The sequence below is a fragment of the Dysidea avara genome, chromosome 6 (genome assembly GCF_963678975.1).
Source record: "Dysidea avara chromosome 6, odDysAvar1.4, whole genome shotgun sequence".
NCBI classification, from domain to species: Eukaryota; Metazoa; Porifera; class Demospongiae; order Dictyoceratida; family Dysideidae; genus Dysidea; species Dysidea avara.
The window spans coordinates 7,249,259-7,264,084 of NC_089277.1; the positions used below are offsets into that span (position 1 = coordinate 7,249,259).

The 14,826-nt window shown below is 38.0% G+C and overlaps 1 protein-coding gene and 1 long non-coding RNA gene across 6 annotated transcripts in view; one reads left to right on the forward strand and one right to left on the reverse strand.

The window, feature by feature from the left end:
• The window catches only part of LOC136258238 (death-associated protein kinase 1-like), a 142,555-nt gene that overhangs the window by 26,197 nt on the left and 101,532 nt on the right, over positions 1–14,826 (forward strand). For all 3 annotated transcript variants that reach the window (XM_066051568.1, XM_066051567.1, XM_066051569.1), the window contains one exon: positions 14,057–14,158. In XM_066051568.1, the coding sequence (XP_065907640.1) occupies positions 14,057–14,158 (102 nt within the window). The remainder of the gene's footprint in view (positions 1–14,056; positions 14,159–14,826) is intronic.
• On the reverse strand, positions 5,859–10,025 carry LOC136257905 (uncharacterized). Of its 3 annotated transcripts, none has more exons than XR_010702296.1 (3): positions 8,683–10,025; positions 7,174–7,275; positions 5,859–7,106 (listed from the first exon to the last, which is right to left on the reverse strand). It is a non-coding gene; the product is annotated as an uncharacterized lncRNA (long non-coding RNA). The 3 variants fall into 3 exon arrangements; XR_010702295.1 differs by having other exon boundaries at positions 8,687–10,024; XR_010702297.1 differs by having other exon boundaries at positions 5,859–7,014; positions 8,683–10,024.

Here is a 14,826-nt window from a genome sequence, read left to right on the forward strand (position 1 = left end):
GTACCTTCTGTCATCCCTTCACAGCTGCACATAGAATTTGTCTCTCAGTTGTTCATCTGTGCTGTCACTGTGAGCTTAAGGTTGAGGTGGAGGTCTCTCTGTCGCTATGACTTCAAGTGAACAGCCTGTGCATGGTATGGTTAGTACTGTATGTCCACTGTATGTGATGTTCATGGAATGAACAAGTCCACTTTGTTAAGGTGTTTGACAACTCCTAAACTCCATCCAATCCAGGAGTATCATCATGGTTGAGAACAATGTCACTAACTCTTACTGTCTCTGTGTTACTTTTAGTCAAGCAGTGTGGAAGAGTAGATAAAATATTTCCTTCTGCTATCTGGTCCAGAAGTGTTTAAAACAGCGTCTTGAACGTCTGCATGCTCACCAAAACTTGGGTCATCCATTTCATCTTGCTATGTATCTTGGTAAGGAAAAGAAAAATACAGGGTCAGAAGAAGGGTGTTGAAGGGGCAGTTGTTCAACACAACTTAATTTTTGTTTAAAATGTTGCATGCGGGTAGTTCAACACCTACTTCAGTGTGGATTTGGATAAACCTATCAGTATTTTCCATAAGCCTCCAAACCTGGGACGTCGTTTGGGAATGAAGCACCATTCAACACTCCTTCTAGCCAGATTTTCAACTAGTTTTTCTGATGACAAATGGCTCTGAAGCTCTGCAGCCACAGCCAAAAATATAAAATCATAATCATACAGTGTTAGGCTTAGTAGAGATCTGTGGCTAAGAAAGTAATGAAAGACCTTTAAAAACAGTACATGAAACAGTCAAGTCAACAACTATTTCCAGACATAAAGTGCACCAGTATAGTCCACTCTAGTCACTTCAAAGATACTGGCTGTATTGACATAGTATTTTCCCAAGTGGAAGAGGGTCAGTGTTTTGCTTATGGTCTGCCTGCAATTTTCCTGCAGATGACACACTCCCATAGCAGCAGTTAGCAAATGTGCTGTCTCCCTGATGGTATCCAGTACTGCTTCCTGATTGATGGAATTGCAGCTGCTGCTTAGTTCAACAACCTTATGCTGTGATGCTACATTTACAATTCTAACATAGGTTGAAACTTGCACTACAGAGTACTAAATAAAACTCAGTAAAAAAGGTTCTTCATAGGATAACCAGATACAATATTGTCTACTTATGTAAATTTGTGGATGATATCCTGAGCTGTTATGAAATCCTGTGCTGTTGGTGAGAGACTCCTAGTTAGATGGAAATTAAGATATCAACACACATGAATGGAGAACTAGTAGCTATAACTTGGGATCTGTAGGCTACATATGGGCTGTTCTCATCCATGGGATCGGAGAAATCATGTGCTGTCCCTGTCTGATTTGTCTAAATAGACATAGAGAAATGTTTGCTTGATGTCAGCTGAGAGAACAGTTAATTGCAACTAAAAATGATGGAGATTAGTATAAAAAATCTCTGCGGAATAGGGGCTAATCATAAAGGCTAGGACTGTTATGGGACATACACTATCCATATTAGTGTTGTAACCAAAGTCTTTTTGTACTAGGTGATAAGGGATGTAGAGTATACATTATGTACCCAACTGTTGCTCTGTACTCTGCCCTGTTGCTCTTGCTCCTTTATGGTTTCTTCAGTAGCTTAAGGTGTTTTAGCTAGTCAATGTGTCAAGGAACTGGTTTGCTTGGAGCAGATGATGTACTTATGTAACTGGGAGAGGAGTGATTGATTATTCTTTCAAGTGAAAGTGCAGGTTATATGCTCTATCTGTGTGAACGCTGACATTTTTTTGTGTATTGTTGTAGAAATGCACTATCGTAAGAGTAGAAAATTTGACATGGAATTATATCCTTCCTCATTAATTTTTAAAACAGTTCCTTGCCCAACTTAGGCTCCCACCTCCAACTCCAGGAGCTTGCCTGGTAGAGTCAACATCAAGTTAAAAACTGTCTAAAATATAGGAAACTCAAGTTTTGGCTACTTCAACTGTGGATGCTCTTGAAGGTAAGAGATTGGCATAAAATGTGTGAAATTAGGTACACGTAGCTTCTACCATTGCTGAGCTACAACATACTGAATAGTTAAACTGACATTTTAGATACTTGTACATACAGTAGGCAATAAGACCAGTTTTCCCAGACTGGGTCACATACAACTACAGATTCATGGCTAGTTACTCCAGAACAGCTAATTTACCAACTTCATCCATTAGACTGTCCAGAAGCAGTGCTAGCCACTTAGAACAGCCACACAAGGAAGTCCACAACTTTGTATTATTGGATGGATTGTGTGATCTGTTACTGGGTGCAGGAAAATCGGTCTTATTTCCTATGACAGCAGATTTGATTTTTCACCAAGAAGGCAAAGCTATAAATAAACTATAAAATTTTGTAATCAAAATTATCCAGACTTGAACCGTCTACTTTTGATGGCTGCTTTTCCCAAGTCCATATGAGTAGTCTGGGCCCCAATGGAGCTTTGGCCAGCCTGAGTATGGCTGTGTGTGGCTGTACAGCACCACGGTGATGAATAAAGACCTGTACATGTGCTGTAAATGTCCTTTCATTTAATGTAGCTAGTTTTGAGACCAGAACAGCTCATAACTTGGCCTAATTCAACCCTAACCCTCCAGTTCTTTGCCCACCTCCAACCCTGTTTGGAGCTCAGCTCACCTGGTAGAGTCAACGTCAAGTTTAAAACTATCTGAAAGGCCTGGCTTGGCAAGAATCGGTGGTTTACTGGTGATAATGTTAGCCAGACGTTTTTCTGTTGATTTTGCTGCATATCAGTCACTGAATAGCCAGCACAGCCCTGTAATCTTATACCTGGACTTCAGTCATGGTGTGCCTACGTTTTGAAGTCTATCTCTTGCCCACCCCACCACCCCCTCCTTTTTGTGAGCACTCGTTATACTACTTCACTTGTCGAACTGCTCAGATTTTCTATCTTATTTGATAGTAAATTCTACAAGCAGCTACAAGTACTGGAAGTGGTCTGAAGGGTAATAGATTGATGCATCTCTTGTGTAAGTTTCATACGTATGCTTGCAATCCTTGGAATGTTATGTTGACTTGAATTCTTTAAAACCATTTTTATCTCAAAATTTTTAATGTGTGATTTGGATCATTCATTTTCCCAAAATCCAGTCACAAATGTCATACGTATACAGTTCTATCGTACTGTATGATTTATGGTTATGAGGACTGGAGGACATGCCAGTAGGATACATTTCCAGCTTCATGAGCTCTGAGATAGTGTTAAATTACCCTATAGTAAAAAACTTTGGCGGTAAAAAAGTATGACGAAACTCCTCTGTTGAAAAAATTGGTGGAAAAAACTTTGGCAATTGAAATAATATTCGCCAAAGTTTTACCGCCAAAGGCTTTTACTGTATGGTAAGTAAGGATATTATGACAAGGTGTCAGAGCTCATCAGTTAAGTAGTGTAGTAAGTGTATATAGGTAGCTAGCGTTGTTGTAGCAGTATTTTTTTGTAGCTACTGATCTAACGACGTGCTAGCCAAGGCGTGCTTCACTATCTTCTGTGATGCCAAGAGTGACCGTATTTACTTTTTCAGTGAAATCCTGTAGCAGAGGTTATCACGTATATATCAAAGTATTTGACCAAATCCATTGCAAGACGATGAACTACAGTAGCTGACATGTGAACAGGAAGCCGGCTGGAAATGCTAGCCCTAGTGCTTACAACTGTGGGACACATTCCTAGGAAGATCTCCAAAGTCAGCTCGATCTTTATTATGTGGTGGTATGAGCTGACCTTCATCTCAAGTTCTAGTTATTCAATTTGCTCATGTGATCATCTAAAATAATTGGCAAAAAAAACTTTGGCGAATTGAAGCTATTTGCCAAATTCACCTAAGTTTTTTACCACCGAAGTTTTTTACTATATGGTAGACTATTTCACTCTGTTGTTATAGACACTGTAATTATAAAGTACTACCATAAAAGTAATATGTGACTGTTCTATATTAAGAGTAGTTGACTGTGCATTTCATTCTTTCATTACAAGCATTGATCGATGAAAGTAGGAGGCATGGCCTTCTCCTTTTCCACATTCACTACATACATATCTCCCATATTCACTACTTACAGCACCACCTGTGTGTACCACTGGTGTATCATGTGCGGGAACAGTGCTGTGGAGAATGTGGAAGTTGGTTGTTACTATTGATATATTATTATTATGTGCTACTGGATTGTTGACTGTTAGTGAGACAGTTATGAGCTATGTATAAACACAATGAATGTGACTATGTACTATGCCACTGTTCTGTGTAGTTGGCATGTCACATGCTACATACGTATTGACGTGTGTCAACACAGCTTCTACATATGATCTAATATTTGATAAAAGCCCTTTATGAGATAAGCCTGATATGAATTTACCATAGCATTAGTGACCTGTGAGAATACTGCAAATGCAAGGAGATTATTATCCAGCCAATATATGACTAGACCAGTATACATAATAAACAAACCTTTCCTTTAAGTGTAGTGTTAGAGAAATAATATGGGAATCTTGTCAGCAATGGTTGATATTACATGAACATACAGTGCTAAGCTACATATGATGAAAGAAGCTGATGTAACTAGCTAGTTCTTTGACAGCTAATGGTGTAGTAAGTCATGACTTACCATGGTACTACAGTATGTTACCAATGCTTGCTAGCACATCTAATGCTCATGCTGCAATCATGTACTACTACTTATTATTGCTGTGCTGTGTTACCAGCGTTATCTATCTTCTACTGGTGCAGTTGTACTATATAGCTGAAGTGCAGCTGTATAAACAATAAAAAAGCTATAATCATACAGTACGATAGTAACTGTATAGTAGGGACCACAAAGAGACGTGTGGCACCATTTCTTTTGGTATGCGTGGATTGCAGAGGTGCTTTTCAAACAGTTCTTGATTCAAAATGCTTTGTAATGCGTTGAACATAGCTGACAATGAAGCATAATGGATAGTTCATTTCTCAGATGATAATTGATATATCCGGGGCGCGGCGCCATTTCAGATGCGATATGCATGGGTTCACCAGTCATAATAAACTATTTACAGAGTAGGGACCATAGCACATCGATAAAAAGTACTGAAACAAGTTGGAGTAGTCCATGATATTAAATCACAGTAAAACAATAAGAAGTGTTATATCCCTACTGTGCTCAAGGTACCATAACAGAAATGCACAGTAGGGATATAACACTTCTTATTATTTTACTGTGATTTAATATCATGGACTACTCCAACTTGTTTCAGTACTTTTTATCGATGTGCTATGGTCCCTACTCTAGTCGAAAATTCCAAATTTTTTCGTGTACTTGTACATACATGTAGGTGCAGGAAATGGGAGAAGGAGGGTAACTTGTAATGTAGCTGAACTCTACAGGGAGACCTGTCTTATAGCTGAATTCTCTACAGCACAACTTGGAATGTAGCTGACTCTCTGCAGCATGATTTGGTACATAGATGAACTCTCTACAAAGTTACTTGTATTGTTACTTTTAAATGTCCTTATAGTCTCACAATGTCGATTAGATAATTTGCATACCAATATTAATATCTGCAAAAGGATTAAACCTCTACAGGGTGACATTCTTGTAGCTGAATCCTCTAAAGGGTGACTTTAATGTAGCCGAACTCTCTACAGTGTATGACTTTTAAGGCAGCTGAACTCTATACAGGTGAGTTGTAATGTATAGTTAAACTTTCTACAGGGTAATTGTAATGTAGTTCTGAGCTTGCTACAGTGGAGAGTTTTGTAACATGCGTATAGTTGGTTTTAACCCAGCATAAACTACTAAAAAGCCTTTCTATAATGATTAAGTTACCTATAATATTATACCAGAACTCTAATGGTTTCAGACAACTGTCACAGATGTATTTACAAGTCACAATTACCTATAATAAATCATAATTACAGTAATTACAGTAATAATTAAAAGTACACCTACTGTATATAATGGGTTAATCTTTCAAGCTCATTATCAAGCTAGACATAAGTACAGGTGTAGTGTGGGGGTTGCCTGCTACACTGTGGATAATGTCTGCCTTCTCCTGCATCAACAACTTCCTGCTCGATAATTGGTGGATTCCAGATAGGCAGTAGAACATTTTCATGTGAGTCACGATCAATATCTACACGAGATGGCTGTATTCATTTATGTTAATATGCACAATCTTTTTCATCTTGCCATTATCTATTTCATGTGAAGTTGGCCCTTTGATAGCTTCTGCTGTCTATCCTCCCTCCCATTCTCTTTACTGGCTGTTGGTAAGTCTAACCACACTGTGTCACCCACTTTAAAGCATCGATCTTAGATGTGCTGGTTATATGAAGTTTGCTGGTGGTGAGCAGCCTCACTAGTGAGCAGCCTCACCAGATGAGATTCCATAAAGTAATAAGGTTGAAATGAAGGTGATTACTGTAAGACACTGGATTAAAGGCAGTAAGCAATGTGGGAGGAGCATTTTGAGCACTTTGTCCAAACATGAGCTCAAAGGGGGAGGTTCCTGTAGTTGTATGAACGGAAGTTGGATATGCAAAAATACAAGTGGAAGAAATTCTTCTCAATAGCTATGCCTGGGTCATACATACTAACGTAGCATTTGTCGTAGTGAACAATTGAACCTTTTAAACATTCTGTTCCCTTGAGGATGATACATAGTAGTTCTTGACTTCACCACACTAAAAGCATCCAAGGTCTTTTGTAATAACAAACTCTCAACATTGTGCCCTTGATCGGATTGTAATATTGCAGTCATGCTGTGCTTGGAAAATGTTAAAAAGTTCTTGTGATGGTAGCAGCAGTTTGATTAGGAAGTGGGATTATTATGGCAGGATAGGGCAAATTATTTTAAGCCCAATGTGACAAAAAAAGTTTCAAATTTTGTGAACTTACCATTTTATTTGTTTTATGGAAAGTCTCATTGCTTGAATAATCGGGTTGACAAAACAGTGTGTTTCTCGAAGAGTTCCTTGTCTTCTCAAGCTATGTTGTGAATTCTACAGAGATGAAAATTTCCTTCTGTAACAAGGCATGTCTTTTAGCAACATATAGCTACAGGGTGACTGGGGCAGACTCAGAATGACTGTAACTGGGAGTGAAGGAATGAAGTAAGAACACAACGTCACAAGTAGTGAACACTGTGAGCCAGATCTCACCTTCACATCATTCCACACTGGTACCCATGAACTCACTCATATAGTTGCAACCAGCCACTGCAGCACCTGCTTTGTTGATGGACATGCGAGCACAGAGGGCTCCTATATACATAACAATAAAGCATAACATGTGAACATCACATGTGAACATCACATGTGACACTGTACCAGATGGTTTGTGTGGGGACAGCAAATAAACACTGTTACACACTTTACATGAACACACTGGCATATAACCAGTTTACATCACGATATTGTTTTGTGCCAAGGATGATGTAATCGTACCAGTCACTAGAGCTGAGTGATATTATCGTTTTAGCAATACATTGCAATATTTTGAATATCGATTATTCAGTACAATACTGTCACTGAATAATCCATTTGTTGTGCAATACTTAGCTAAGAATACTTGTTAAGTGATAACCTGGTTATCCCTGCAGAGAGGTGTGAACACCATGACATAACTCAAAGCATGTGTTCCAATAACTGTTACTATTGTTATAAGGATGATAGTGGCTAGTATCACTTCCTGCAGGAATACTGAGCAATACACTATGTTGCATCAGCTATGATTGACTTATTTGTAAGTGTCGTGAACTATTCAGTATCATGAATAGTGGCTTTAGTATCGATCGTGATATCAAAATGGTAGTATAGTTGAGCCTTACCAGTCACTTCTGTGAGCAGACTGAGGTGAAAACTGTACTGGTAATGTCTTGGTGATGTATTTGAAACATTGTTGATGGTCTTCCTCAACAATTCTGCCATTTAACAAATAAGGGGAACAAAGATCCTAAGACCAAGGCTCAAGCTTTAGTAAAAAGAAGTCTGATCTAGATTCAGTTCTTTATATTGCACTAAGAATATGAATAATTGGTGTTTGCTTCATGATAGATTCTGCAAAGTGATCTGATTGGCTCTGCCAACATTCCGGCAGTGGTCACGCAATGTGTGCAACACTGACCAGATGGTTTACTTGATGCCTCCACACAAATCGTCAGGCATGCAAGACTAGTGACACTGTAGGAGCATAAATGTAACATGTTACAGCCACAGAAGTAACACAAGTATACGATCATGTGCACATTTATTTTGATGCTAAGAAGGCTGGCTATAATTTTACAGCACAGCAAATGTCACTTGCATATCAGAAACAGAGGTGAAACATAACTACTTTCGTACCATATTTTACTGATAATATTGTGGCTACAAATATATTCCTATCAGCCTGTACATACATGTACAACCATTAACAGGTCTGTTCTTGTTGCTGCCACTGCTGTAGCTGGCTGTGGTTGGGGGATGCTGCTACCCTGATAGTAGCTGTAACTGTTTACTGCTGCAATATTCAAGCCTTGTCATTGAAGCATGTACACATGAAGTAGAACAGACTTCAGACAAAGGAGTAGTGTGCTATTAAGACTTTTACAGAATAACATTATTACAAGTAAGGTGTGTACAGTAAACACACTTCACAGTCCCACATACACCACCAAACAATTAGAGTACCTACTGGTGGGACAAGTAGTGATCAAACACCTCCAGTATGTAGTCTCATGATGGACCAGTCACCTCATCTCTTACTACAATGAGACAAATAATATCATCTAAGATAACGAACATCATGACATAGTCCCTATAAGCTGCATGTCTCCCTAACCGAAGCCATATATCTATAACACACACTGAAGTAAAATTAATGGGCCTTATCCAAAACTACACGAAACCTTACAAGTGCCATATACTATCCGCCATACTTTCGCTACATTTCCGCGTCGTGTCCATGGTATTTTAACTGGGGGTGTAGTTTGTACAGGAGCCTATGGGAGAATGGTAAGTTAAGCGTATAAGAGTAGCTCTAGCTTTATCAGACACAAGTATGTTGTTTCATGGTTTAAAATACAGCGCTCTAAAATGGCGAAACCCAGGAATTATGCCTCAAAGCAGGTTTATTTTGCTGCATGTGCTAATTAGAAACTTCTATAGATTCGTTTAATGAACTGTAACTGCACTATGTTTGCATGTAACTAGCAAAGTAAAAGCATGTAGGCTAATTGAAACAATGATGAACACTAGATAACATCTTCTTTGTTCCAACTCTAATTAGCACACATTATCAAAAAGCCTACTTCTAAATGTTTTGATATTTTTTAAAACGCCTACAAAATACTTGTGTCTGATAAAGCTAGAGCTACTCTTATATCCTTAACTCACCATTCTCTCATAGGCTCCTGTACAAACTACACCCCCAGTTAAAATCATGGACGCGACACGGAAATGTAGCGAAAGTATAGCATTCATAAAACCAAGAGTTAATAATAGTGGAGGGGAGAGTGTCTAACGCTGTATAGGGCTGCATAAAATGAGCGCGTGGGAGCTAAAGGGCTTCACCACGGATAATCTCGTGTTTAGTCGCATTCTCTACACTTGACAACTAGAACCAATCGTCACTTTTGTCAGGTCACATCAACGATGCTGCACAAGTTCATGAACACTAGAATCGATATTTGGGAAGTGCTGATAGTGGTATTTGGTTCCAACATGGCAGACCAGGTAACACCGCATCGCGTCTTCGAACGACGGTTTTCTACTTCCCATCGAGATGATGTTTCTTCTTCGACTAGAATCTGTTTTCCACTCTCACGGGTACCGCCACAATTTGATATCTTCGACTGAGAACCATGAACGGACGCCATTTTATAACACTCGCTTCTCTAGTGAACTGCTATCGATACACTCTTTTCTGAATGAGTATTGCGCCGGCCGCGTAACCATAATTGAATGCGTTAACACGTCGCTTGTTAAGATTGCTGAAGCCCTTTAGCTCAAACGCGCTCATTTTATACAGCCCTATAGAGCGTTAGGCACTCTCCCCTCCACTATTATTAACTCTTGATAAAACGGATAGTATATGGCACTTGTAAGGTTTCGTATAGTTTTGGATAAGGCCCATTAGGATATATCCCACAAACAGTTGTACAAATGAGCCAGATTTCAAGCTCTTGTGTAATTCCATCAAAGAAATATTAATTCTTTCGAGGACTCAGCTCAATGAGTGCATGCATACCACAGAATATAATAGGAAAGTGTATCTTCATGTGTTTCACTGGTATTAGTTTGTTGGGTGTGTGTGGGCCAGTCTATTGTGACATCAGAAAGTAGACAAACTACATTACTATACTTCTACACCCAATGATACATATTGTGGTAGTTTGACTTTCTCCGTGCAGCACACTCAGAAACAGGCATACACTGTAAACTTCTTGTATTGGACATCAGCACTATTAGTGGAATGTTAATTTAAACACGATAAAATAATACTAGCATGTGTGACAACATGTGCACTCAAGAGAATACATCCCACTCTGCCTTCTTCTCCCTGACATACTATAGGCATGGTATCTTTTGCTGGGATAGCTTGTTGCTGGCAAATTTCTACTGTCTGTTGGTCAGGTTGTGGTGGTGTGGTTTCAGTGTGATATAGACTAATGTGGTGTTGCGGTTTAACTTTCTACGTGAGAACCTCTAGATACATTGTGCTGGGTAGGTACTGTAAAAACAGTGGACCCGGGGACCAAGAACCTGGAACCTGTGGATATTCAACTCTTCTTGGAATTTTATACATTTATGCTTGTACTACAGCCTAGTCTTGTATGGCCAATCCAATCATGGTGTCTCCTACGATGCTTAAACCAATTAAAAGTTATAGGCACCTCTGAAAAAATGTCTAAAGCTGACTGCATTTATAGGCCACTTGCCTGCTACATAATGAGCATACCAGTCTATTATGTTGCATGGCTTTTTGAACATTGTGCAAATGCACCACGATGTACAAAGTCTGGTTGTCGAGCTGGTGGACTGAAACTTGCTTAGCTAGCAATTGCTGTTTCCCTGGAATATTTGTTTGCACAATGTTTCTAAACTTTAGTAGCTAGGTGACATAATAGACTAGTATGATCATTATGCAGCAGGCAAGTGGTCTATAAATGCAGTCAGTGAGTCAGCTTCAGACACTTTTTCAGAGGTGCTTATAATTTCAAACATCGTGTGAGACACCGTGATGGGCAATAGTGGATTGGCCATGCAAGGCTGTGTGCAGAAGTACCTAGTACAAGTATAGAGTATTGTGAAGTGTAGAATAGTTGGGTCCCCTGGTCATGGGTCCACTTTTTCTACCTACCCCATTGTGTTGCCTTGTGCCTGACAAAACAATTGAAGTTGTCTCATATCACAATGGCTAGTATCCTAATGCAGAGTGGATCATTGCTGGCTGACATCCATAAGGAAATACAAATTTTTGAAATAAGCCAACATTACAGTAACTACAACAGCACCCTACCAACCACTAGCTCATTCCAAACATCCACACAAAAGGGCCACCACTATCATGATGGTAATTGCAATGATAAATACAATAGGTATTCCTAAAATGTGAAAGCTCAACCTTATACACTTTACAAACAAACAGTACAAAATGGAAATTTTTAAAATGACACTGATCCTCATATTTTAGTTGTCAGGTATAATATATTGAGGAGAGTTGTTCTGGAAACACAGTAACTGCTTTACAATGAAAAATTAACCTTTTATTTGTACTCACCAGTATAGAGCAGTAACACCTGATGTCACGATAGTTACATAATCACTTGTGTAGAGAGAAAATGTAACAAGTTGGGACACAAGTTTGTATTGGGACACAAGTTTATTTCACCTTTGGTTTGTTGAGAAGTTGGCTCCGAGTGTGGCGCCTAGCTGGAATCTGGGTGGGGTGGCCTTTGGATCAAGTCATGATGGGGTTGGCTTTATTTCAGGTATTTGTCCCATTTCACTTTAGGATATTTAGCTCAAAGATTTTCGTTTAGGCCCCTAGGCTATGGTTAAACACCTCGAATAGGCTCTGCCCTCTGTGTACACCCTCCAGTGCCTAACTGGTGAAGTAGATAATAATAATAAATAACAACTGTCTTTCTAAATGTGATCATATTATAACGAACAAGGAAGAGAGTAATATAAGAGATGTTTAAGTAGTGTAGGTTAATTTGATAATTGCCGGGCAAGTTATGGCTGATAATTGGCAAAAAATACTTGGGCACAAAGAATTTGACACTTTGAAAGTATGATAGAATAGTCCCACGATGTTTATATCAACAGATCAATGTACAATGATTCATTACTGATCATTCTTTCTTGTTGTTTGGAGACAGTTACTTTCTCGAGTTAAGGCCAAAACTGTTGTTTTAATTTTGTAACCCAATATGATACCCAAATAACATCTTTCCAAACTTTTGTTCTATGTTCTGTGTAAGTTTCATGCAGAATAAATCACAATTGTAGCCTTCTGAAGGAGCCCCACCATTGAATTTGCCCCATAGAAGTTGCGGTTACACATTTTAATGTAATTTTGTGATGTAGAAGTTATCACTCTATGGGCTAAAATTTGTGGTAGGGATTAGACAAACCCTATACTCAGTAGTGGGGCTTTAGCTCTTGAAAATTATTATACCAACTCTTGCTTAATTGTACTACACTAATAAATAACTTTTGTAGCCTTACAAGTACCTATCATGACATACAGTTTACATGTAGCTGGCAACAAAAGTTGTGTTTGTTGTACAGGTGCAATGGTTACAAAATAATTTCTATGAACACAACAACAAATTACTAACCTTTTGAATTACACAAAGAAGCATAACTCGTCTGTGTAGATGGTTTTGTACAACAGGTACTTTGTTACCAGCATACCGTACATTAGGAAATTTTGACAAAAGAAAATTTGATGAATTCACAGTTAAAGAGCTTTGACAAATTAAAAGCAAGAAAAAAATGCTGACTTTCAACGTTCTTTTTGATGTTTGATGAATTAAAATTTGATGAATATAACAGATTTGTCAAACTTTTTTCATCAAACTTTTCTGTTGTACGTTAACACACTTTGTTCACCCATTTTGTACGCCCATTAATTAAGTGACATCATCAGTTTCCAATCCTGTTGTGTAATTGACAATATCTGTATGGTCTGTATCATTTCACCCACATGAGCAAACAGTTTTGTGTTAAAAGCAGCTTGCGAAATGAAGGCTTTGTAAATACTGTATTACACTTCCAATATGGTTTCCAATGTAAAAGTTTAACATCTTCAAAATAATTTGCTGTGGCAATAAATTCCATTGCATAGAAATTGACAGAAATATCTGCAAAATCTGAGATTATAGCTGTAACTCTAAGTAACCTTGATCCTTATCACAGTACTGGAGTTCAACCTTCCTCTGTGAGTTAGCATTCACCTAAAAACATTGGTAGTTTGATTGGTGAGATAGGTTTCCTGTCGCTGCATCATTTGAGCATAATTTTGGTCTCCAAAAATGGGTTTTCATTTATGGACACCAAATTAATGATAGCCACACCTTCTCACACCACAGTAGTAATCATCAAGAAGTTACATACGATTCCCTTCTGTTTAACATGTAATTGTATAGGCTATATCTGTAACTTATTCCCAGATAAACATCCCCACCTCCAACTGATCTGTGTTTTCTCAATATTTAGTTGCTGCCATCCTTACTGTCAACCTCCTGTGTTTACAACTGACTGTGCATGGCAATTCAAATGGTACCACTAAACAGCCAAATTTATAAAAATATTTCTTCTTATTATACCAAATGCATGAGTTAAAACAATAGGTTTAATGTTTATTGTGCTGGATCATTAATACTTTTTTGAAAAAATGATTTCTTATTTTTCAGCCATATTATGACGGTCACTTACTTCATTTATTTGGTAAATAATTTTGTCTCAAATTTTCTATCAACACTTTGCACTGTGCAGAACAAAGTAGTGCACCATATGTAAATGTGTTCACTTGTCTTCATCTGTTTCCTTATAGGAAGAATGTGACCTATTAGTAAATGCTACCTATTATGGTGATATGGAGGTAGTTACTAGACTGTCAAATGATGGAGTTGATATGGATGCTATTATACATGAGGTGTGTTCACCTTAATATTGTCTGGTATACGCATATAAGTACATGTGATTGTGTTGTTGTGACAACAAATTGTACATATAACTACTGTTTGTAGGGTCATAGTCTGCTTTACTAGAATAGTATTAATGTAAATCTGTGACAATAGTACTGTGGAAGTGTTAACTATATTATTTAATTATGGACCATGTTGTTTTATGTTAACATTTTGTAAACTTGTTATTTATACATTTATAATTGTATGGATTTGTAAGCTGCTGTACAATGATAACATTCACAACAGAATTATTAAGCAGAGGTGTGTACTGTTATAACTCACTGGTAATATGTGACCATCTCAGCAAAAACCCAATTTGCATGTGTATTGAGTAAAGACGAAATTTAAAAGTAATTTGTAAAATTACGCATGCTACAAAAATAAAGTACACAAGTTTTTATTAGGCCATTACTCAAAGAAGGAAGACTCAAATCAATTAAAACTATGCACCATCTTATTTGCCTATTCATGAAAGTTTGAAAATCTTTGTTTTGTTTCTGTAGTCCGAAAGGTATGCGTGTCACGTGCATTTGCTACAGTGCGGTAAATGTAAACAAGATCGTCATTATTTATTCTGCTAAACTACCTTCACACCTGTATGCACAAGTAACTACAAGCTAACACTATACTTTGG